Source organism: Lygodium microphyllum, chromosome 20 (genome assembly GCF_053477565.2).
Source record: "Lygodium microphyllum isolate KBCC chromosome 20, Lygodium_microphyllum_v1.1.10, whole genome shotgun sequence".
In the NCBI taxonomy this organism is placed as follows: domain Eukaryota; kingdom Viridiplantae; phylum Streptophyta; class Polypodiopsida; order Schizaeales; family Lygodiaceae; genus Lygodium; species Lygodium microphyllum.
Genome location: NC_141154.1, coordinates 88,307,772 through 88,330,886, shown reverse-complemented (window position 1 = coordinate 88,330,886; position 23,115 = coordinate 88,307,772). Strand labels below are relative to the sequence as shown.

General features: G+C 38.7%; 1 protein-coding gene across 1 annotated transcript in view; it reads right to left on the bottom strand.

Annotated features, from left to right (window-relative positions):
* Positions 1–1,052: 1,052 nt before the first annotated feature.
* The window catches only part of LOC148019117 (DEAD-box ATP-dependent RNA helicase 26-like), a 71,872-nt gene continuing 49,809 nt past the window's right edge, over positions 1,053–23,115 (bottom strand). The window contains exons 3-11 of the mRNA XM_087660625.1: positions 8,306–8,361; positions 7,998–8,216; positions 7,033–7,239; positions 6,842–6,928; positions 6,530–6,625; positions 6,236–6,454; positions 5,187–5,369; positions 4,866–5,103; positions 1,053–1,740 (exon numbers count right to left, since the gene is read on the bottom strand). Coding sequence (XP_087516751.1) covers positions 4,873–5,103; positions 5,187–5,369; positions 6,236–6,454; positions 6,530–6,625; positions 6,842–6,928; positions 7,033–7,239; positions 7,998–8,216; positions 8,306–8,361 — 1,298 coding nt within the window. The 3' untranslated portion in view covers positions 1,053–1,740; positions 4,866–4,872. The remainder of the gene's footprint in view (positions 1,741–4,865; positions 5,104–5,186; positions 5,370–6,235; positions 6,455–6,529; positions 6,626–6,841; positions 6,929–7,032; positions 7,240–7,997; positions 8,217–8,305; positions 8,362–23,115) is intronic.

Sequence of the window (23,115 nt, the reverse complement as noted above, 5' to 3'; positions counted from 1 at the left end):
CTAATCCACAGGTAACTAGTGCGACTACTGAAGCTGTAAAAGTGGAAGACCCACAAGAAACTCCAAGCAGCTTTCCCTAGCACCTCGATATGCAAAAAGATTTCCAAGCATCATTGCAAAAGCGAGCCAAGTCTAGATCTCCTTGCCTATATTGCATGTCTCCAACCATAGAGTTAAACTCAAGCAATTGGAATAGAGCTCCCTCTAGGCACAACAAGGATCCACAGTTTAAGCCAGTTCTAGATATTTCTTTAGTGAATGTCCATATCTGTACACTTCATGTGCTTTGTAGGATAATTGAAAAGCTTGTTCATCTTTATATAGGATTTGCATGAAAACTGAAGCCATTATCAGCTAGAACAGATACTACAACAAAGATTGAAAAAGTCTTATCTACAATTCGTTTGCATGGTGGTAATGTTGTTATTGAACCAGATCTTAAAAAGTCTAAGGATGGCAATTGTGTCCCCAAAAAGCCATCTATTGGTGAGTGAAGGCTAGAAGGTTCCTAGACTTTCATGGGAGACTTGGTAAGATTAACTCTAGGAATGGTGGCTCAACTATTAGATACAATCAATGGAAGTGCTTACATAATGCAGTTAAGGATCATACTGATAATGGACAAGCTCGGAATAGAAAAGCCAATGTTTGGAAAACACTAGACAAAGTATTCTTTTACTGTGATAAAACAGAGTGGAATGATGATTATCTTAAAGACTTCAAAAAACCAATTGAACCTTTTTAAAAATGCAATGACAAAAGCTTGGAGTAATCAACACTTCACGCATTAAATGGTAAGAAATTTACATATGTATATCTCTTTATTGTCTGACTTATATAGGGTTTTTTAACTGAATATCTTTATTTGCTAACTATGCAACATATTTTATATAACCATGCTCCATATTTTATCAAGAAATATGGATCACTATCTATTTGGTCAACCCAAGAAATGAAAAAATCACATTATCAAGCAAAAACAAAATATTTTAGACACACAAGACATGGAGATGGAAGATACAAAGTAAAAAGTTTATTAGAGGTCTTTCAATGATTCTACATACAAATTTGGTACAAATTCAAGCTCAATGACACAATCGCATCATGTAATACATCATCTTTGGCAAGGACTATATCCACTATTACCCAAATAAGAAAAAGAGGATATTTAAACTATTGTGCAAAGCAAAGATATTCCGAATGGTTACAAACTCGACAGAGAGATGAAAAAATATGGGTTTCAAGAAACCCTTAACATCTTTTAGTCTGACTCTATTGTAGAAGAGTTTTTAGTTTCAGGGAATTCACTAAGTCCTCTAAGGGAATCTTTTGTTTCATCCCATTCGATGAGATCTCTACATTTTAAGAACTCTTGTTTCTTATAGCTTGGAAGGAGCTTCAAATTCTTGGCATCTCCTACATGGAAGAGCAAATAACAGGCAAGAACTCCAAAGTATTGTATCCATGCATGAAGCCAAAAACTTTTACAACTTCTTTCTTCTCCACCAAAATTATCTTGTCTGAACCTGTATTGAAAGCTTGGGATCCAATCACCTTGGAGATATCTTTCAAAGCCATTATTGGTAAACTTGGAGAGTTTAACAATCTGCTATGATAAATTGCAATTGCTTGATTATTTAAGCTTCCAATATAATGACGAAGGCCTTGACTTTTGCCAAGTTTCAATGGCCTTGACCCCTTGGCTCTTCCAAGAAAGTTGTCCACATCTTCAATTTCTATCTGCACAATAAATCACAATAGTATAATATGTCAGTAGGTAAATATCTAAAAATATTCGTCTATAATGCATAGCATACTTTAATATAAATCACAATGGATATCTTAGAATTATTTTTCATACCTTAGGGTTTTCATCTTCTTCAAGAAGACTATTATCATATAGATTTATTGAACTTTTTGGTTTTTCCTCTAATGGAGACTTCAATTTCTCTTCATACCCCATGTTATCAATACAAAGTCTCTGTTGAATTTGTAAGTACTCTTCCTCTGTAGGTATCCCTCCCTTTTCATATTCCACGATTTGATTAACACAAGATTGCAAGGCTACAGAACTTCTTGAAAATTCTCTTCCTCAACATCAAGAGTTACTAGCAATTCCTCTTCATAACCTATAAAATTCTTATCAATTTGATCCCATGTAGCAAGGATTGCCAAGCAATAATCTTCTCTAAGATCAAAAAGGTGTTGAATATCATTTAGCAATATATATCTCTTTTTGTTGATGAGATAACTAGGAAATGTTGGGACAACACTCTAGCTTTTGCGTAGAGTTTGGATCAAACGAAGATTTTAATACACAAAGCATATTGGATAGTGCGCCTAGGAATCCAAGGATCTACATTCGAAAGGTTGGGGTTATAGACATAGAACCAAGAGATAATGAGATAATACATCTTGCCTATCTCATTGTCAAACTTACTAAAACAAGAGAGTATGTTGTTGATGCACTCATCAACAAAGGAGGAGACTTTAATATTTTGACCAACAAAGCATGGATTAAAATAGGCAACTACAGCTTACACCAACCAACACAATCCTCAATTCCTATAGGAGAAAACCATGTTCTCTCTTAGGGAAGTGCCAAACCCTCAATAGTTATTGAAACCAAAAGCCTAACCACCTTATTCCATGTACTTCCAAAATGTGAGGATGTAGAAAAGAAAATACTTCGTGGTAGATCTTTCAAGCAAGCAACAAAATGCAAGGATGATTATGCAATGCAATGGATACATCTGACACTCCCGAATGTGAGGATAACTACGTCTTTCAATAAGGATAATCTTGTTGATCCTCAAGGAAAGGGTAAGGAGAAAACCTCTAACTCAAGAGAGATGCCAAATGGAAGAAGCAAGGAGATGCTTAAGTAGTTACTTTGAGCACACCATAAAGAAAGAAAACCTATTAGCATGATCATTCTAGTTGAGGAGTAATGCCACAGATACAAGATAGACCTACAAAATCAAAGAAAGCCTCAAAAAAGACCCAAACCTCATTGGCAAATACATCGATGAAGATTTAGTACACAGCGATGGGTTCCACAATCCCTCTTGCTTGCACAAGGATACTATGTGGAAAAGCATTAGTTGTGGTTGCCTAAACCACCTACAAAACCACCTCTGTCACCCCACACACGAGTGCCTCCTTAACAGAAGAAAAACAAAACTCGTGTGCCTCAAAGACTAACCTATGAATGAATTAGCAAGGATGGTAAAAACGTTCTTGATCAAAGTTTGGAAAGCTGAAAATGGCACTAATCGCATTCAATGGAAGCACGGTCAGAATGAATGAAACCAACTTGTAAATTGTCATGGATTAGTATCATGAGAATGGGATTGCATTCTCTCATTTGAGAAAGAGCAAGGCGAATATCTATGTTCTCGCCATTCATGTGCTATCGAAACAGACCAAAAGGGACATCTAATCTACAGATCTGGAAATGAAAGGAGGCATCATCCAACCAATGTTCATGTAAAACAATTGTTTATGTTCAACCATACATCCGGGGAAATTTTAGCCTACAGAGGACCCACCTCTTGGTGACCCTACCAAGGAAGGGAACCAACCTAGTGTTCTGGTTAGCAAGAGCCCAGACTTACACACAGACACCATGTGAATATAGGTGTCCAAGAGAGGCAGCAAGAGGGAAGATCAATACATACCATGTACACCATCTCACTTTGAACTGTACTAGCACTGATAGGCAATTTAGCATAAACAAAAGCATGTTGCTTTGGCATATTACAGCCAATCAAGGCCCAAATTTGACAGCATCATGCTTGTTTTTGGTTATTTTGACCATCCAAACAAGTTTTTAAAAGATTGTATCTATCAAACATGCCTCGTTAGATGTTGTCTGACATTTTTTTCATTGATATTATCGCAGATACCTAGATTTCACATGGTTTGAGGCTCAAACTAGATAAAAGAGGTACCACAGAAAACTTACATGTCACATGAAATAGTGGACACACTAGCAAATTTAGGCCTTGCATGCAAGCTTCTGGCCAACTAGATGATGCAGTGACAGGGAGTTACAAATACATAGACAGGCATAACATAAGCTTGGCCTCACGATTTTTGATATCTTATCACTCCCTATTATCTTGGATGCGTGTATCAAAACCTCAATTTAACTGCTCTCTCCAAACCAGCCCTTATAATTAAGCAGTTGATCTTGTTTATGGTTCATGCTCTTATAGCCCATAATTGCATGAAGAAACTAGAAGAGAAATTCTTCCCAGAACTTGCATCATCTTACATAGAAAGACACTAATAAGTTACTCCTAGACTTGTATATAGAAATTTAAAGTGCTGAGAAACCTGTCAAAAGATCACTCCCTTAATGAAGGTTCAATTAATAGGTGCATAAACTTTGAATACAATCTTGTTCAGGTAACTTATGAAGTCCTAAGAGTGAGGTCACGCGCAGGCCTACTACACCTTTTACATGTCATATAGGTGAAGTATGAAGGTGTGAGATGTCTTTTTTTCTTTCTCACTTAAGTAAATATGTAATCATCTTTAGGTGAGGATGCAAATACAGACTAACCGTGGGGCAGCACTCTAAGCTTCAAAACGTCTATGATCAGGTCTGTTGAGTAAAAGGTGGTGTACAAAAAAGGGCTCCCAAAATAGTCAAGTCCAAAAACGTGATTTATTTCTGAAACCTGACCATTTTGGTGGTATTACAGGCCTTGGAAAGCCCAATAATGGACTCTCATTAAGATGGCTGGACTTTGCCTATCCCAAACTAAACACTTACCAAAAATAAAAGAGACCAAGAATGTGATTCATTCTTTTTTACAGAAGAAAACTAATGGATGTAAAGGAAAGGCTGTTAATACCTCAACCTTATCGACCAATTCTTATTCCCGAAACTCCTGTCAAGCTCAACTTTGATACAAGGATTCTTGATAAAGCTGGAGGCCTGGGGAACCCCATAGCTGCACTGAACTCATTAGCATATTTGATGAGCTTTTCCTTGTCGATCGCAATCCCCTTCAGGGACTGATAGTAGCCAATCCAAGCTGTATATGCCTGTTCTCTGATCTTGGTATCCAGCTGTGAAGCTGTGATGTGGATCTGCATAGCATTCTCAAAATATTAGCCCAAACTCCCTCTCTATCGCACGGAAAAGGGCTTAAAAACTACAAAGGAGGACTCACTTTCTCTTCCAATTGTGAGCTCAGCTGCGGAATGGGAAGCTGTTGAATGGGCAAGTTCTTTAATTTGTCCAGAAAGAAACTCTCCCAGGGAGCAAGAATTAGTAAGCCTTCACCACTCTTGCCTGCTCGACCTGTTCTGCCAAGCCTATGAACATATTGTTCTGTCTCAGTCGGGATGCCAACCTGAAACAAAAGCACCAAGTTTGGGTTGCATTCTCTTTGTGAGCACAGTAAAGGCATCTAGCTTGTATAGGATGATCATAGAGAAAGCATTCCAAGAAAAATTACTGAATTGCAAGTTCCCCGTACTTGTTCTTTACAGTTATCAGGGTTTAGCCATTTCATAAGAGAACAGATCACCCAGGCCAAACCTGCAGGCTTCTTATGGAGATATTCTTGAGGGGATAGCTTTGACGGAAATATAAGTAGTTTTCCAGCATGAATTTGTTAGTTTATAATAGAAGATATCATTCGGAAACCACAAAAATCATCTTATAATCCTGCCTATCGAGCTTGTGCACACAAAGAAAGTCAAACTTTCCCCCTTTTTCCTGAAGGACAGATTTTTCATAAGCAAGGAGCTAAGAAAGTTGGAAAAAGAAAAAAAGCAAGACGCCCTAATTAAAATCCTGCCAAAAGAATCACTTTTCAACTCTCTTTCTCCGTATGTATGTATCTTGTTTCTCCCTTTTCTTATCCTTCTGCTTTTAGCATGCCAGGCCCTTGTCTTTTTTTACACTCTCATCTATTAAATTCATCAACACGTGGGAAAGTCCTTCAGAATGACCAACTGGGCCCAACCATTATTTTCTTTTTACAGAACAAGAGCTTATAACCCCCAACCACCCCCCGGGGGCGCAAAAGGCATACAGATTTAAGCATTAACCTTCTACAAGTAAGATGTAATATTAGAAAGGCGGCATGAATGGACAGAAAGAGGTCTTTCTCTTAGTCAAATAAAGACTTAAGCTACTTAATTAGCATTATATCTGAATAATCGAAGTACTCTTACTCAAATAAAGACTTAAGCTACATAGTTGGTGCAATACCTGAATAACCAAAGTAACATTTGGATAATCAACTCCTCTGGCTGACACATCAGAAGTAAAAAGTATGATGCCACCCTTGGAATGTCGGAACTCATCAGAGATACGAGTCCGATAAGATTGGTCTTTTTTTGAATGGATCTCCCTGGAGTTGAAACCAAGAAACCTGAAAAGTTGGGCCATGAAGCCAGTTGACCTGGCAGTCGTGCAAAATACTAGCACCTGGAGAAACTATATTAGCACCATGAAAAATATTTCATGCCAACAGCTGCTCTGCAAAATCAACCTCCATACTACCTTATACTGAGGCTCTGCTTCCATATGTTCTTTCAATGCAGAATACACAACTCCTAGCTGTTTGCCGAGAGGAGCAAGAATGCACTGTTGCTTCACCTGCAAGCATTAAAGCCAACCTTGAAAATGCTGACCACGAACACAAGAACAAAATAATAGATTTGGAACTGTGTCAAGAGAAAACAAGATAGTTGTACAAGCAAGGACGAGTCGAATGACGACATCAACAAGACCTCAGATTTTGAGAAACAACTGGCAACAAGGTGTAAAAGAATTAACCATGTTATCTAGTAAACTACTAAAATTTAACCAGACCTTAGCATGTGTATCTTGGCTGTCACTCCCAACAGTATCGATGAAAACATGACCACCTTTCAGAGCCACTTTTGCCATACTATGCACCTGGAATGCATCATAGGAAATGCATCATAGGAAACAAAAGTACCAATTAAAAGCAAAGATTATGTACAAGATCCTCATAAATACCACTTAAGTTTGAGACATACTTCTTTTGGGATGGTGGCAGAAAACAGTAGTGTTTGCCGATGAGAGGGTAGGGCCTGCATTATTTTCTTAAGACTCTCTCTAAAACCCATGTCCAACATATGATCGGCTTCATCCAGCACAAACAGCTTTACACACTTCAGTTGCCTTGCAAAGTCTGGAGTTCTTGTGATATGGTCCACCAGCCTTCCTGGTGTGCCTACAAGGATCTGCACGACCAGGTAGGTCAAAGCTTTCACAATATCTCACTGAGAGCAAAGACTTTGTATATCAATTAAAAACGCACACAGCGCATAAAAATTGAGATTACTGAATCCAAGCATTTCACAGCTCATAACTTCAGTAAGTCCCCCAAGACAGCACATAAAAAATGAGAGAACTGAATCCAAGCATTTCACAGCTGATAACTTCAGTAAGTCCCCCAAGACATTGCCAACTGCACCCTGTTCTGATAATCAGGTGTCACTGTGGACATGTCATTACAAAACCAGCTCAGTCAGGATCCAATAGAGAAGCTTGGTCGCACTAGGGCACTCCTTGTTGATGCTATGACAAGGAGGACTAATTGTGTATTCAAGTGGGTAAGAGCCCCCGAGTTTCACAAATGCACTATGTGAATATGTGTCCAATCAAGTATGCACCCAACAAGACATGGTTTACAACCTCACGACCCTGAATCCTAAGTTTGGACCACCAGGCCACCACCTTTAGACTCTTCAGTGATAGTTCTAGCTCCCTCGTCTTCTTTCTATTATCTATAGGAGACATGATCAATAAAATCCTCATACACCTAAGAGCATAGACTTGAGCACCATCTCGACTCTATCAACAGCGATACGTTTAAATCAACTGCAGTATTTCAATAATAAGAAAATTGCTACTAGTATCTAGGCAGGCAAATCAATAAACAACATTCAGCATGCATTAGCCACACAGCAGAAGAAAGTCGGGGATATGTTAAACATACCTGACATGGATGTCTACTAAGTTCAGTCTGCTCTTTACGAATTGGAGTGCCACCAAACACTACTTGAGCCCCAAGACCACTATGGAACTTTAATAAGGTTCTTGCTTCCGCTGTAGCTTGTTGTGCTAGCTCTCGAGTAGGGCAGACTATAAGAACATTTATAGGATTTCGATGTTTTCCTCCTGATGATTCTCGTAATATCACTTCTATTGCAGGCAACTAAAAACAAAAGGAGAGAAGAACTTTGATCCACAGTAAGAACAGTTTCAAATTTAAACTGGAGTTCTACTTTAGAGACAATCACTCACCAGAAAAGCAATAGTTTTCCCTGTACCAGTCCTTGCTTTAGCCAGCACATCGTGGCCTGCCCTTGTACAATAGCAAAGATACCTTGAGTGAGACATGTTGTAGTGACAGTATCATGTGTCATCAAAAAATGCATTCCACTAAATGCTAGCTAGAGGCAAGCCGCATTCATTGTTCTTAGCAAGTAATTACACATAGGTACCAGAAAAAGAACGTGATATTATATGAGAGAGAAAGAGAGGTGTATTAGAAAACAGTTATACATCAAATATGTGTACGAGAGAGAGAGAGAGAGAGAGAGAGAGAGAGAGAGAGAAGGAAAGAAAGAAAAAACCATATATCAACATCTACTAGAGGCCAAATTTCCTTATGGATCAATACGCCATAAGTCCCTGTCCCAAGACACACCAAAACTGCCAAGGTTGAAGGAACTAATTAAATATTATAATCACAATTCAAATGCATCCCATGTCTATTCCCTAGCTAGCATGCTACAAGGGCACAATTATGATATGAAATCCACCATTAAGCTCATCCATCAAGTGCATGGGGTGTAATATGTCAAAGATGGGGAAGAATCTGTTGGGTATTTCACTTACACCAACGCTCACATAGTTGTGTCAGTGATCAATAGGATACTGGGGCACTTTTTACTCTCCATAGGAGAGGTTTTTTCCCCTAGACTTATGGTATTATTCTGTATGTGCTTATGACACACACTTATGAGCACTTACCGTGTTCGGGTGTGAACACCCGCTACAATCCTAAGGTTTTAAAGGTTGTACCTTGTACTTTCAGTTTACACTCTTTAGTCTATTGCATTGGGTGTCGTGCTTCACTCTCACACTGTCTACTAAGTTTCTGTGCTGAGCTTAGATCCTGCCTTCTTCTCACATTTGGTATCAGAGCAGCATTGGCTCTGTTCAGCTGAAGCTCAGGTTCTCCTCAGCTCAACTCTGCCCCGTCAGATTTGCCACGACCTGCAGCAGCTCAATTGCTCCTTGTGCCACACACCAGTCTGCCCCGAGACGTACGTCAGCTGCTGCCTCACCAGTCCAGACTGCACACGCCCCACGAGTGCCGCCCGTCAGCAGACGCCACGCCCACCTGCGCTCACCTGGACCAGCGCCCGCCCTTGCATGCTGCACCATTCCTGTTTGACCATGCCAGCTCACAGCAGTTCTGACGCCCGCTAGCCTGCGACGTCCAGCCCGCCCGACTGTACTCACATCAGCCATGTCACCCTCCCTGACACTCGCCTGTCATCAGCGACAGCCCGTCATCACAAAGGTATTCTTTTTTAAAAAAACATTATCCTTTTATTCCAAAATATATTTCTGGAAAGAGGGGTTCCTACGCAGCAGGCACAGAATTCAAGGAACGTGTCTGGGACACATTGGATGGAAATTTTTTGGGCACATTCATCAAAAATTTTGGGGCTTTTATGTTTTCTGAGGGCATTGGCATATGTACTGCAGTTACAGTCATTGATAGACTGTTTTGAACAAATCTGAAGCAAGAAATTTTGGGGATTTTGCTGATACAGTGTTGTTGAACACTGATTGCACCTTGGATTGCATACATTACAAACAGTTTTGACAGAGTGCACCTCTGTATACTAATTGCAGAAAGTTATTTCCAGCAATTTCTGGGAATTTTCAGATTTCCAGTTTGGCCCCGCTTCGACATTGTCTTTTGCCTCTCTTGGTAATTGATTATCATGGCAAATCAGGGAGGAGATGTCTTCACCTATGTATCCAAGGAGGACAAATTGGATGGAAATAACTATTCACTTTGGTCCTTCATGATGAAGAATGTACTTGTGGCGAAAAATCGTTGGGATTATGTCAGTGGAGAAGAAGCTAGACCTGGAGTTGTGGCTCCAGCTACTCCTCCTCTAGGAGGACGTGCACAACGAACACCTCAGCCTATTCCACTCCAACCACTTCCACAAAGATCAGCAGCTCAAAAAGCATGGGATACACGGGATGCACAAGCGTTGTCGCCGATTGCATTGGCAGTTCAACAGTCAATCATTCCCCACATCCGTTCAATAGCTTCTTTACGAGAAGCTTGGCTAAGTCTCGAGCAGATGTTTGCACCCAAGTAAAAAACAAGGAGGCATGCAAGCCAAAAAGAACAAATGCCATTATTGCAAGAAGCCAGGCCACTACATTACTGAGTGCAGAAAGCGCATTGCCAAGGAGGAGGAATCAAGAATGTCTGTTTCTAATGTTCCTTCCACTACTACTGAGTCTGTGTCCTTTGTTGCAGATAGGGACTATTGCTTTTACACATGCAGTTATGACACTTCTTGGGCTGATCAAGCATTTAGCTCTACTGAGGATGAAAGCACTTGGTTATTTGACAGTGGTGCTTCTAGACATATTACATCTCACAGAGACAGTTGGCAAGTCTGTACAGTGTGCCAACAATGCATCATACCCTGTTAGAGGTATTGGGGAGATTGTGCTCACAACCATTGATAGCTCTATTCTCCGCCTATAGGATGCTTTGTTTGTGCTAGGCATAAAGAAAAATCTGCTCTCTATTTCTTCTTTGGCACGTTGTGGATTGCAAGTCACATTTGATGATGACAGATGCATAGTGAGAGACAAAGAACACATGACTTTAGTCTTGACAGGCACTTTATGTCATGGGTTATACGAGTTGGATGCTCTTTCAATTGATCAGTCAACGTACTTGGCATCCACTCTTACTCCTGCTATGATACAGGTAGAGTTATGGCATGCTAGGATGGGGCATGCGAACTTAGGCAGCTTGATGCTCTTACAACGTATACAAATGCTAGATGGATAACCTCTACTGGAGAGACCTCCTGAGCACTTGTGCGAAGGATGCATTTTGGGAAAAATGCATCTTTTTTTGTTTCCCTGTGATGTTGCTTTTAGAGCAACAGTCAAGTTGCAATTAGTGCATTCAGATGTATGTGAGCCTATGCAGACAAAGTCATTGGCAGGATGTTACTATTTTGTGACTTTTATTGATGACTTTACTCGATTTTGCTGGGTCTACTCTTTGGTTAAAAAGTCAGAAATATATGATGCATTTTTTGCTTTTATTGCACTTGTTGAAAACCAGTCTGCTTGTAAAATTAAAACTCTCCATTCGGACCTAGGGGGGAATACATATCCTCTATGCTGAATCCTTTTTTGAAGCAGAATGGGGTTACAAAGAGGAAGAATCAATCACTCATGGAGACGGCAAGATATATGCTGAAGGCAAAGAGCTTGCCTCACAGTTTTTGGATGGAAGCCGTCATGTGTACTTGCCATGTTTTGAACAGATGCCCCATCAAAGCTTTGAAGAAAATTACACCTTTTGAGGCTTGGAACAATCGGAAACCTTTTATTGGACACTTTTGTACATTTGGGTGCCTTGCATATGCACACATTCCACAAGTACTCAGAAAAAAGTTGGATAACAAGGCTGTCAAATGCATTTTTGTGGATTATAGTAGTGAAAGCAAAGGCTACAGACTCTATGATCCTATTTCTAAAAAGGTGTTTGTCAGTAGGGAAGTACTAATTGATGAAAAATCAGAATTGTCCCTGGTTGGTTTAGACACATATTAGGCTGCCTGTGATGTATTTGAAGGACTACTGCCCATTACATTTGGTGATTCAACTAGAGTTTCAGCAAGTGAACTCAATGTTCAGCCAGCTACTCCTTTGGAAAATGCAGAAAATCAGCCATTGGCTGATCTAAATATTCAGCAAAGTGCTGAAACTGAAATTCAACAAGAGCTTATGCACAGTCAAGAGGCAAAACAAATGCCTAGATGGTATTTACAGACTATGAAAGATAGTCATCTGGATGCACCCATGGCTGGTCATACTTGAAAGCAAGCTCGTATACATGATATTGCACATACCATGGAGTCTGTTATGGTAGCAAGCACCCTTGATGATGAAGAGCCTGAATGTTTTGAGGATGCACAACAAAGTGTGCATTGAATGGCAACAATGAAAGCGGAATTGGATTCTATCACTAAGAATCAAACATGGGATTTAGTGTCTTTGCCATTTGGGAAGAAACCCATTGGAACAAAATGGGTCTACAAGCTGAAACGAAATGCAGATGGATCGATTGACAAATACAAGGCAAGGCTTGTGGCTAAACGCTATGCACAGAAGAAAGGCATTGACTATGAGTAGACATTTGCTCCTACTTCCCGCATGACGACCATCAGGTCTGTGGTTGCTTTGGCTGCTCATTATGGATGGACTGTGCATCAGTTGGATATTAAAATTGCATTTTTACATGGGAAACTTCATGAGGAAGTATATATCCAACAGCCCATTGGTTTTGCAGTTGAAGGATCAGAACACTTGGTTTGCAAGCTGAAAAAAGCTTTATATGGTTTGAAACAAGCTCCTAGAGCTTGGTATGCAAAGATAGATGCTTTCTTGCTTAGCCAAGGGTTCATAAACAACTCATCTAAGTCTAGCCTTTACGTATATAAAGAGGGGGGATCCATGCTAATCATTTGTCTATATGTTGATGATCTCTTGCTTACAGGGACACATGCTAATCAAATTTCAGTGTTTATACAAAATTTGCAGCAAACTTTTGACATGTCAGACTTGGGATCTTTGCATTATTACTTGGGCATTCAGTTCATACATGATGCTAGAGGTATTGGGCTATCACAGTCAAGATACATTGGTAAACTTCTTGAGAAGTTTGGCTTACAGAATTGCAAGCCAGTCTGTATACCAATGGTGTTAGACTTCAAGCTCATCTTTCTGTCTTTGGTATGATTGTACCCGACACTTGAATTGTCCAGCTGTACTACATGATGCGGACATTAAATAAGTCAGTGCTTAGGACTTAGTTGTTTGGTGTGAATGGTCCTTGTGACCTTAGGTTGTAAACAATCATTTGAGTTATGGAAAAAATACATAATGGAATATACGTGAGAGAGTAGATGGCTTCTCACTATGTGTTAGCTCCAACCTCTCTCTTTGACTTTTAACATGGTATCAGAGCCATGAATGGGCTCTCTAGAGGATGGCAATGGTGGAGCAGACCCTGAAGCTTAAAGACAAAGTATGTCCCTTGAAAAAGCAGGCTGCCATTGACCTCATGTAAAAGGTATGCATTTCAGTTTGAGTCTCTGGAACTGTTAGAGCTTGTTAGGGGTTGCTCGAGGGATCAAGAACATATATTAGAGCCTACGTATGATGTCATTCATGCTCAGTATGAGCAGCAAAATACAGACGTGGAACTGGAATTTTTGCGCCTGTTTTTTATGGGAAGGATTGGACAGCTTAAGTCATCCAATGGTGCACTCTATTGCTCATGAAGGAGGAGCAATGCTATGTAAAGCTTAGAGAAGCTTGTTTGAGCATGGTAAAGTGGATGCTAATCTTCATAACCAGCAGGTCTGAGGCAAAAATATATTCAGACAAATCACATATTTGGGGCTGATTGCAACCTACACTATGTTGGTCTAAGTGTATGTGGTGACACTAGAAGCAAGGCAAAGCAAAAATCTCAAATTGTTGTGAGATATGGTGTGTAAGCATAGCACTATATATTCTGCACATAAGCCCTTTAGGGTCGTCCCACTGCTTTTTTGTGCACATAAGGCCATTTCGTACCTTGTTTTAGACACACAAGGTTGCTAACAACAGTTTCAAGGTATATCACAATTTTGGCTGTGTCAGCCCAAAGTGGGTGCACAAGTTACAAATTTCAAATTTGTAAGTTTTGAGTTGTTTGCCAAAAAGAAAACATAAGTCTTATCTACGAACAGGTTGCAAATTGAATGTATTGTTGACCAGTCACTAAAAAGGCCTACTTGGTGTAATGTTCTATACTTGTTGTGAAAGGTTGCAAAAGACTTGCTTATTGTTTTATATCATTTTTTTGATGATAACAGAGAATAGTGGAAACCCCATTGTTGAGAAGCTAGACAAGAATAACTACCCATCATGGAAGTTCTGTGTAACGAACTTTCTTATTGAAAAAGACTTTATGAGTTTGTTTCAGGTGAAGAAAAGAAGCCAACATTGAGTAACCCTACCATGTAGATGTATTTAAGCACTTCAAAACTTTCAAGGTTGCTATTGAAATAAAAACAAGTTTGAAAGTTAAGTGCTTGAGATCAGATGGAGAGAAAGAGTATTTCTCTAATGAGTTTAGCGACTTTTTGAGGTCTCATGGGATAAAGAGATAGTTTACTTACACGTATACCCCACACCAAAATGGAATTGCAAAATGAAAAAATAGGCATATTGCAAAAGTTGCACAAGCATTGATAGCTAAAAAGAATATGCTATAATATTTTTGGTATGGAGTTGTTCATACTATTGTCTATATTAAGAACAGAACTTCCACACCTACAATTCATGAGATAACCTCCGAAAAATGCTTTACAGGCAATAAGCCCAATGTGTCACACTTGAAAGTATTTAGTTATATTGCATATGTTCCTATGTCAGATAAGCTACGAAAAAAGCTTGATCCAAAGGCTAAAAAATGTATTTTTATCGGATACTCTTTAGGGCTGAAAGGGTATAATTGTTATAACCCTATCACAAGTGAATTCAAAGTAAGCAAAGATGTTAGTTTTGAAGCAATTGATATGCATCTAGTGGTAATGCATTGAACGATGATGATGATCATGATAGTTATGTGCAAAAAGAAAAGCAAGAATCATGGAGCCTTAGTAAATCAAAAACACCATCCAATACTACATTTACAGTTAGCCCTTGGTCTAGGAGACTAAGGAGTAGCCCCACATCTTCAGATACATCTACAAGTGTTACTATTAAAGACAAAGAGAATAAGAAAGTTTCCAATGGTAGTGATGCATCTACTAGTCATTTGAGATTTAATGGAAATTCTAGTAGTTCGAAGAGTTTGGATGATCAACTTGGTATTCCTTCAGTCCAAACACGAGGTGTACAGAGAACACATGGTAATGTAAAGGCTCTACTAAACGATCCAATGATACGCAGGTCTAGTAAGGTTAGATACCCTATTAAAAGATTTGGCTTTGAAGGTTATGTAACTCATCATTATACTTATATGGTATAAAGGTTGTTAAGGATGTTGAGCCCACTTGTTTTGAGAATGCTATTGGTCATGCTCATTAGGATGTAGCAATGAATGAGAATATGGCTGTATTAAAAGCCAATAAGACTTGGGATTTGGTACCCTTGCCTAAGGGCAAGATAGCTATTAGCTGTGAGTGGGTTTACAAAATCAAGCATAATGCAGATAGTTTGGTTAGCAGGTATAAGGCTAGGTTGGTTACAAAAGGTTATGCTCAAACATATGGCATAGATTATGAAAATACCGTCAGCCCAGTTGCTAGGATAGTAACTGTTAGATACGTGATTGCTTTGGCAGCAACCAAAGGTTGGAGTTCGCAGCAAATGGATGTTAAGAATGCCTTCTTGCATGGTAAATTGCAAGAAGATGTGTATATGAAGCAGCCAACAGGCTATGAGGATTTAGAGCATCCCACATATATGTGCAAGTTAAAGAAAGCACTCTATGGGCTGAAGCAATCACTTAAAGCATGATTTGACAAGATCGGGGAGTATCTTGTCAATATTGACTTTTATATTTTTTATGTCAATCGCTCAATTTATGTGAGAAAGGGGGATACAAGTTTGGTCATCATAGTTATCTATGTGGATGTCTTGATTATTACAAAGTGACACTGACAATGGAATTGCTGAAGTTAAGAACTTTTTGAAAAAAAAAGTTTAAGATCAAAAATTTTGGTGAGTTGAGATACTTTCTTAGTCTTAAGGTCATCAGATGCGATGATGGTATATGGCTATCCCAAAGACAAAATGGCTTGGATATGTTATCCAAGTATGGTATGATGGCATGTAAGCCTCTTTCAGTACCATTGGAGCAAAATGTCAAGTTGAGTGTTGACGTTGGGGATGAGATAGAAGACTCCACTATGTTCAAAAGGATAGTAGAGAGTTTCATTTACATGGCTATCACACGGCCAGACTTGAGCTATGTTGTTAGCCTTGTCAGTCAGTTTAAGCAGATGCCTAGAAAGCCTCATTTGGATGCAGTTAGATACATATTGAGGTATGTGAAGTCCACTTTACATCATGGAATTTTTTATGAGGCAGATAAGGATGTACATGTGTTTGGATACACAAATGCAGATTGGGGTGGTAACATGTCAGACAAAAGATATACTAGCAGATTCATATTTTCCCTTGATAGTACAGCAGTTGCATGGAGCGACAAAAAGCAACCTACGATTGCTTTATCAAGTACAAAGGCTGAGTAGTGCAGCAGTTACATGGAGCAACAAAAAGCAACATACGGTTGCTTTGTTGAATACAAAGATTGAGTAGTGCAGCAATTATCTACTAGCGGATTCATGTTTTTCCTTGGTAGTACAACAGTTACATGGAGTAACAAAAAGCAACCTACGGTTGCTCTATTGAGTACAAAGGCTGAGTATAGAGGTGATACTATAGCTGCAGGTGGTATGGCTATAGAAGTTATTGGATGATTTGGATGTGCAGGGAGATGGTCCAATTGTCATTCACTGTGACAACATGAGCAATATACAGCTAGCTAGGAACCCAATGTTCCATGCTAGAAAAAACACATTGAGGTGCACTACCACTTTGTGAGAGAAAAGATTACTTGCAAGAGAGATTGACTTAGTATATGTCAACACACAAGATCAAATAGCTGGCATTTTCACAAAGACATTAGGTCCAGAGAAGCTTCAAAAGTTTCGAAGCTTACTTGGAGTTGCAAAGATACAATTGAGCTTGAGGAGTGTTGAGATGGCAAGCTCAACACGTGCAGACATTGATGATGAACCGTATGGCTAGATGAGTCTACATATCTATACTTAGTATGTTGGTAGTCATTAAGATTCTCGCATCGCCACTGACTTATCACTTATTGTATTTAGTTTATTGCACCTATCTACAACTGACATAGTTATAGCGCCAGTCGATTAGTATAGTCAATTATGCATTGTTTGACTTAGTAGGTGACTTTCCTTTATGTTGTATCTTATCTATATACTTTATGTGTATTGTATTGTGTGTAAGATGAAAAAAAAAACCAGCAAGAAAACGTTTTGGTCTCCATCTCTCTTCTAGTGTTCTTAAGTGAGCTTCCTTTTGCGTGTATGGTGTGTATTTGGTATAGCAACTCAATCGAGTCCCCCACCATGCGATTCTTGACGAAGAGTAGCAACTTTGTCATGGATATCAACCACTACATACATGTGATGGCACTAAGGTATTCCAAGTAATACATCACATCTTTCCAATTGTGCTATACAAAACTCTTCCTTGTCTACATAACACTGAATCTACAAGCGACGCTTCCCGATTATGGAAGTGACAAGCTCTATATATTCCTTACATGCCATACCAATCTCTCCCATGGGATCCATCTCATCCTCTCTTATGCCTAAATGGACAACCATGTCTATAGAAATAAAATTCAAATCTGCACTAGGACCAAAGGTAATCAATGCATCTTGATCTCTAATCTTACGCCAAGCTCTGCAAAGTTATGTAGCATTATCATTAAGCTAATTTGTCAACACATCACGAACCAAATGAGTCAAGGTTTGGGGCTTTTTTCCATTGCGATCTCTCTTATTTTCAGCCTTTTCACTTGCTACCTATTAGAACAATCCCTTGCCATGTGATCCGCTTGTTCACATACAAAGCATTCATTTGCAACCATTAATTTTTTGCGTTGAATAATTGATTTTATAACATACATACAATCTCAATGAGAGTTGTGACATACCGGTCATAGTGATCTTTATACAAAAAATTACCAATTTCCTTGAGTAGCCAATAACAACACTTCTCATATTGCTCCATCCACTCAACTTATTCCAGAAGTGGAGTGGAGAGAGCGAAAGAGGAGAGAGAAGACTGTAGAAGAGGGAAGAACGAGTGCAAAAGAGAGAAAGAGTGACGAAGAGAGAGAAAGACTAGAATAGGAGAGAAGATAGAAAAGAGAAAGAAGCCATTGAAGCTGTAAGCAAGGAGAGAGAAGGACAGTAATGTATTAATGTGTCAAAAGATTTAAAAAATTACATGTCCTCTCCTTTTATACCAATGTCAGTGTGACATGGCAGAACATCAATATTATTTACATACTAAATCCTTATTCTTCCCAGCTTCTTACAATCCATCCCACCACAAAGGTTTTTGCCCTAAAAAACAAACTATAAAGACTGGAAAAAGACGGATAGAGGAGAGCACTACTCTGGTACAAGGGGCTACAAAAATAGGAAATGCACTAATATGTACCAAGTAATGGATGGAATCGGAAGTAGAAAAGTGAATAGACCATACGAACATCCATTTGAAATGATAAAACTCAAAACTAAACCACCATAACTCTAAGAAAAGACGCCTGTAAACAATGGGCAACTTGCTATCAAAAGAAAGCTCATCGGATATACTTGCAGTCCACATAGGTATTTCTCTTCTGTAATCAGATCAGAATTGAAATTGAGCCAAAATAGTATGCTGTCTAGAAACTTTCTGTAATAGAACAAGAGATAAATTGACTAGTTTTAGCCAAATAAACCTTTGAAAGATAAAAGATTTTGCACCCCAATATGGATGTTGGCCTAATGAGGATGCAAAATCCTACCCAAAACCTCCTAGATCAAAAGGTATACCATCATAATAATGATCAAGAGGAGAAGATTTATCATCAAACTTATAATCTTGACCACCCGAGTCAAATGGGTAGGAAGAAAGATCCCCATAATTATCACCATAAGCATATCCATCATCCATCATATTATAACCATCATGAATCTCATGTACATCCTCATTATCAGCATACCAATCATCAAAATCATTATCCAAGTTTTCATAACCATGATCGTATGCATTCAACTCCTCTTCTAGTTGATGTAGTTCCTGATTGAGTGTGAACTAATGCATATCCTCAACTAAACCATCATAAGCATGATCAAGAACTTTAGAGTCTTCATTTTCAGCATGCGCATATTCCTCCTCAAATAGTCCAAAAGGCTGATCGCTTATCAAGTGATCTCAATATACATTGGCTTCAACTACAGCATCAACTTGCTGATAAGCTTGGTCTTCTTCATATGGTTTACCTTCATGATCTTCATCTTGGTCATTAACCTCTTCATGTTCTTCCTCTTTCTCATCATAGAACCCATTGTCCACTTCACCATCATCATTACCTTGAAGAGACAAAGAATTCAGCACTGCAATTGGTCGATTCTCATTGATTTGTTGTCCAAGATCTATGGAATAATCCTCTTCATCCTGGCTTTATACAAAGTATACTTGATGTCCATGATTTACTTCTACAAATTTAGACATAAGCGCAGCATCAAAGTATTCAAAAGAAATAATCACACTTGTAGAGTAGGCGGAGCACTATCCTTGAAGTCGTTACACCAAGCAAGCATTTTCTTTTTCCATGAAGCATGTTTCAATAAAATATTAATAGCCATCTTTACACAATGGCAAATATCCTCATGGTAAATACAAAGACGAATCAAGATGAAAGCAACATATTCCTTTAGCTTGGTAGAGGATTTCCCAAGAAATTTGACCAATGAAATCATACCAACATCCAAGATTTCCCATGCTAGCTGTCCTTCTAATGAATTCTATGATTGCTTACTATCCAATGGAGGTGTATGAACCATCCTAGCCCACTGATTAGTATCAATCTTAGCAAAGAGAGTAGAAAGCAATACCAATGCGAAAAGGCCAAAGAAACTGAAGATAAAGCTCAAATCTCCATCACATGAACTGCCAATCCCATGGCTATGATCTCTTTGTTGATTAAGCTCTTCCAATGGAGTTTCCTACCCAGAACAATGAAAAATTTTCATGCTGTCTTGAAGCAAAAGTTTATTAAACACTCCATAAAATGGTGCTTGATCTCCTCTAAATCACGAATCAAAGGTCCTCCAGCAATTCCTTGATATCAGTAGGTGAAGATGAAGGAGTGAGATGAAGTAGAGCCTGTGGTTTGCCATGAAACTTGGAAGAGGCTTGGGAAAGTTGAAGAATAAGAAGAAGACTCTTTGAGAACTAACTATGAATACTAGCTTCTAGCCTTGCATCATTTAGTAGTTTAAAAATATGTGTGGTTGAAACTGAAAGAACTTCATGGTATATTGTCACTATTCTTGCTACTACATTGACCATTACTTGATGAACGCCAGGGACTGATTCTCGTATTTTCTTCACAAAGGGGACCTCTGCAGCAGGACAGCAAATTCCAAGAACATCTATTGTAGTCTTTTGCAACTCAAATAGTGCAACTTCGCTATCTATTTGCAGTTTTACATTCGCCTACTGTAGCAATGTCTTTCTTGAGTCACATGCCTGTTCTATTGGAGGAGAAGTTGCAAGAGTTGACAATCTGGCTGCAATAACATCTGTGCATAGAGCCTCAAAACTTACTCTAGTGATAGAGTAGCAACATACTATGCAAGTTTAAGATTGCTATACCACACATAATCACTAGCCTCCAGCTGTACCAAGATAGCAGCATTTTGTACAAGCCTGACTATTGTGCCACGTGTTAAGGTTGAGAAGCAACAATTGAATTGCCAGTTAAGGGTCTTATCTCACACTGAGATACTTGCTGCAAAGAATGTCATTGACAGCATGCTCAGAATAACTGTAGAAATACTCTGTACATGCCAGCATCCCATACTCTTCTCTCCTACAATACTTGGAGAATTAAGGGATTACTTCTAGTAGGATCACTGATCTTTCACCTAGAATTGCTTCCAAGTAGGGGATTTTGCCTCTATTATAGTAAGCATTCTATCTACAACAAGGCTCTTCAAATTTGGTAAGATTGAAGATTGTAAAGCTATGGGCTTCAATTTAGAAGCAACATCTTGGGGCTTCTGATAGCAACAAGTTGGAAACTCATTACTCTTTTTTGAGCTATTGCATGTTGAAGCATTGTATGGTACATGGATTATGCTGATGGCATATTTGTGGTAGCATGGGATCTTCAATTAGCCACTTAAATGCTTATGCGGATCTGTCTACAACAATGTTTTGCTATTGTTGATAGTAGTGATAAGATGATGGTCACATAGTCATTGCAAACAGTCATGTCAGCATTAGTCGATTCATCTTGGCAGTGATTCAATTCATACAATGATTTCAGGACATTACTCCATCGTAGTCACTAAAATGGATGGTATGGGACTTTGTTTACATTTTATTGATCGTGAATTGATGTCTTGGTACCGTACAAAGTCCTCTCAATTCTATTTGTGAGTATTCAAGGTTCAACAAGGTCAAAGTTGGATCCATAGACCTCTTACAGACTCATTCAAAATAGGACGGGTTGTCGACAATTTTAGTCAACCAACTTTAGGCTATCATATCTTTTTCTGACCTGCTCTGAAATTTACCATTAAGGGCTCTAGAGATTCAAAGAGGAAAGTGTTAGCTTCAATTTGAATCAAAAAGTTTGTCAATCGGAGCTTTCAGTCAAAAGTTATGGCTGATTTAATACCTATAGGTACTACAGGACTGCACTTTCCATAGACAAGGAAATAGAGTATTATGGATCTAATTAGAGATGTTGGTTCTAATAGGTTGGATATTCCTTTGGTAGACATTATGAGTACTTTGGCACATGCTTTTATGGCTTATGATGACTCTCAAATGGCATTAGAAGTGATAGATGTGAGTCTGGTTGAGCAAGTACTTATCCATCAATTGCAACCAAATACCTCTCAGTTGGTTCAACAAGGTGTAATGCAAGCTCTTATTAATCTCTATGATAATAATATCTTACAAGGATGTATATATAATGTTAAAGATAAACGCATGTTGTTGGGATTACTAACCATGGAGAAAGTGGAGTTTCAAGCTAATTTGTGGACATCAATAAAGTATTTTTACAACAGCGGTACTACTCTTTTGCAGTCTTTTCAAGGCAAGGATATACTACACTGGTTGATATCATTGCTTAATCAATCGTCTCATCAACAGTTAGAATATGCATTGGTATTGCTTTCTACTCTCTTTGCTGAGATTGATGCTAATCAGTGGGCTACAATGATTCATACACCTCCATTGGTTAGTAAGTAATCACGGAATTTGTTAGAAGGACAGCTAGCATGGGAAATCTTGGATGTTGGTATGATTTCATTTTAAGGATATTTGCCATTGTGTAAAGATGGCTATTAATATTTTATTGAAACATGCTTCATGGAAAAAGAAAATGCTTGCTTGGTGCAATGACTTCAAGGATAGTGCTTCGCCTACTCTACAAGTGTGATTATTTCTTTTGAATACTTTGATGCTGAGCTTATGTCTAAATTTGCAGAAGTAAATCATGGACAGCAAGTATACTTTGTATAAAGCCAGGATGACGAGGATTATTCCATAGATCTTCGACAGCAAATCCATGAGAATCGACCAATTGCAGTGCTGAATTCTTTATCTCTTCAAGGTAATGATGATGGTGAAGTGGACAATGGGTTCTATGATGGGAAAGAGGAAGAACATGAAGAGGTTAATGACCAAGATGAAGATCAACCATATGAAGAAGACCAAGCTTATCAACAAGTTGATGCTGTAGTTGAAGCCAATGTATATGGAGATCACTTGATAAGTGATCAGTCTTTTGGACTATTTGAGGAGAAATATGCGCATGTTGAAAATAAAGACTCTAAAGTTCTTGATCATGCTTATGATGGTTTAGTTGAGGATACGCATTACTTCACACTCAATAAAGAACTACATCAACTAGAAGAGGAGTTGAATGCATACGATCA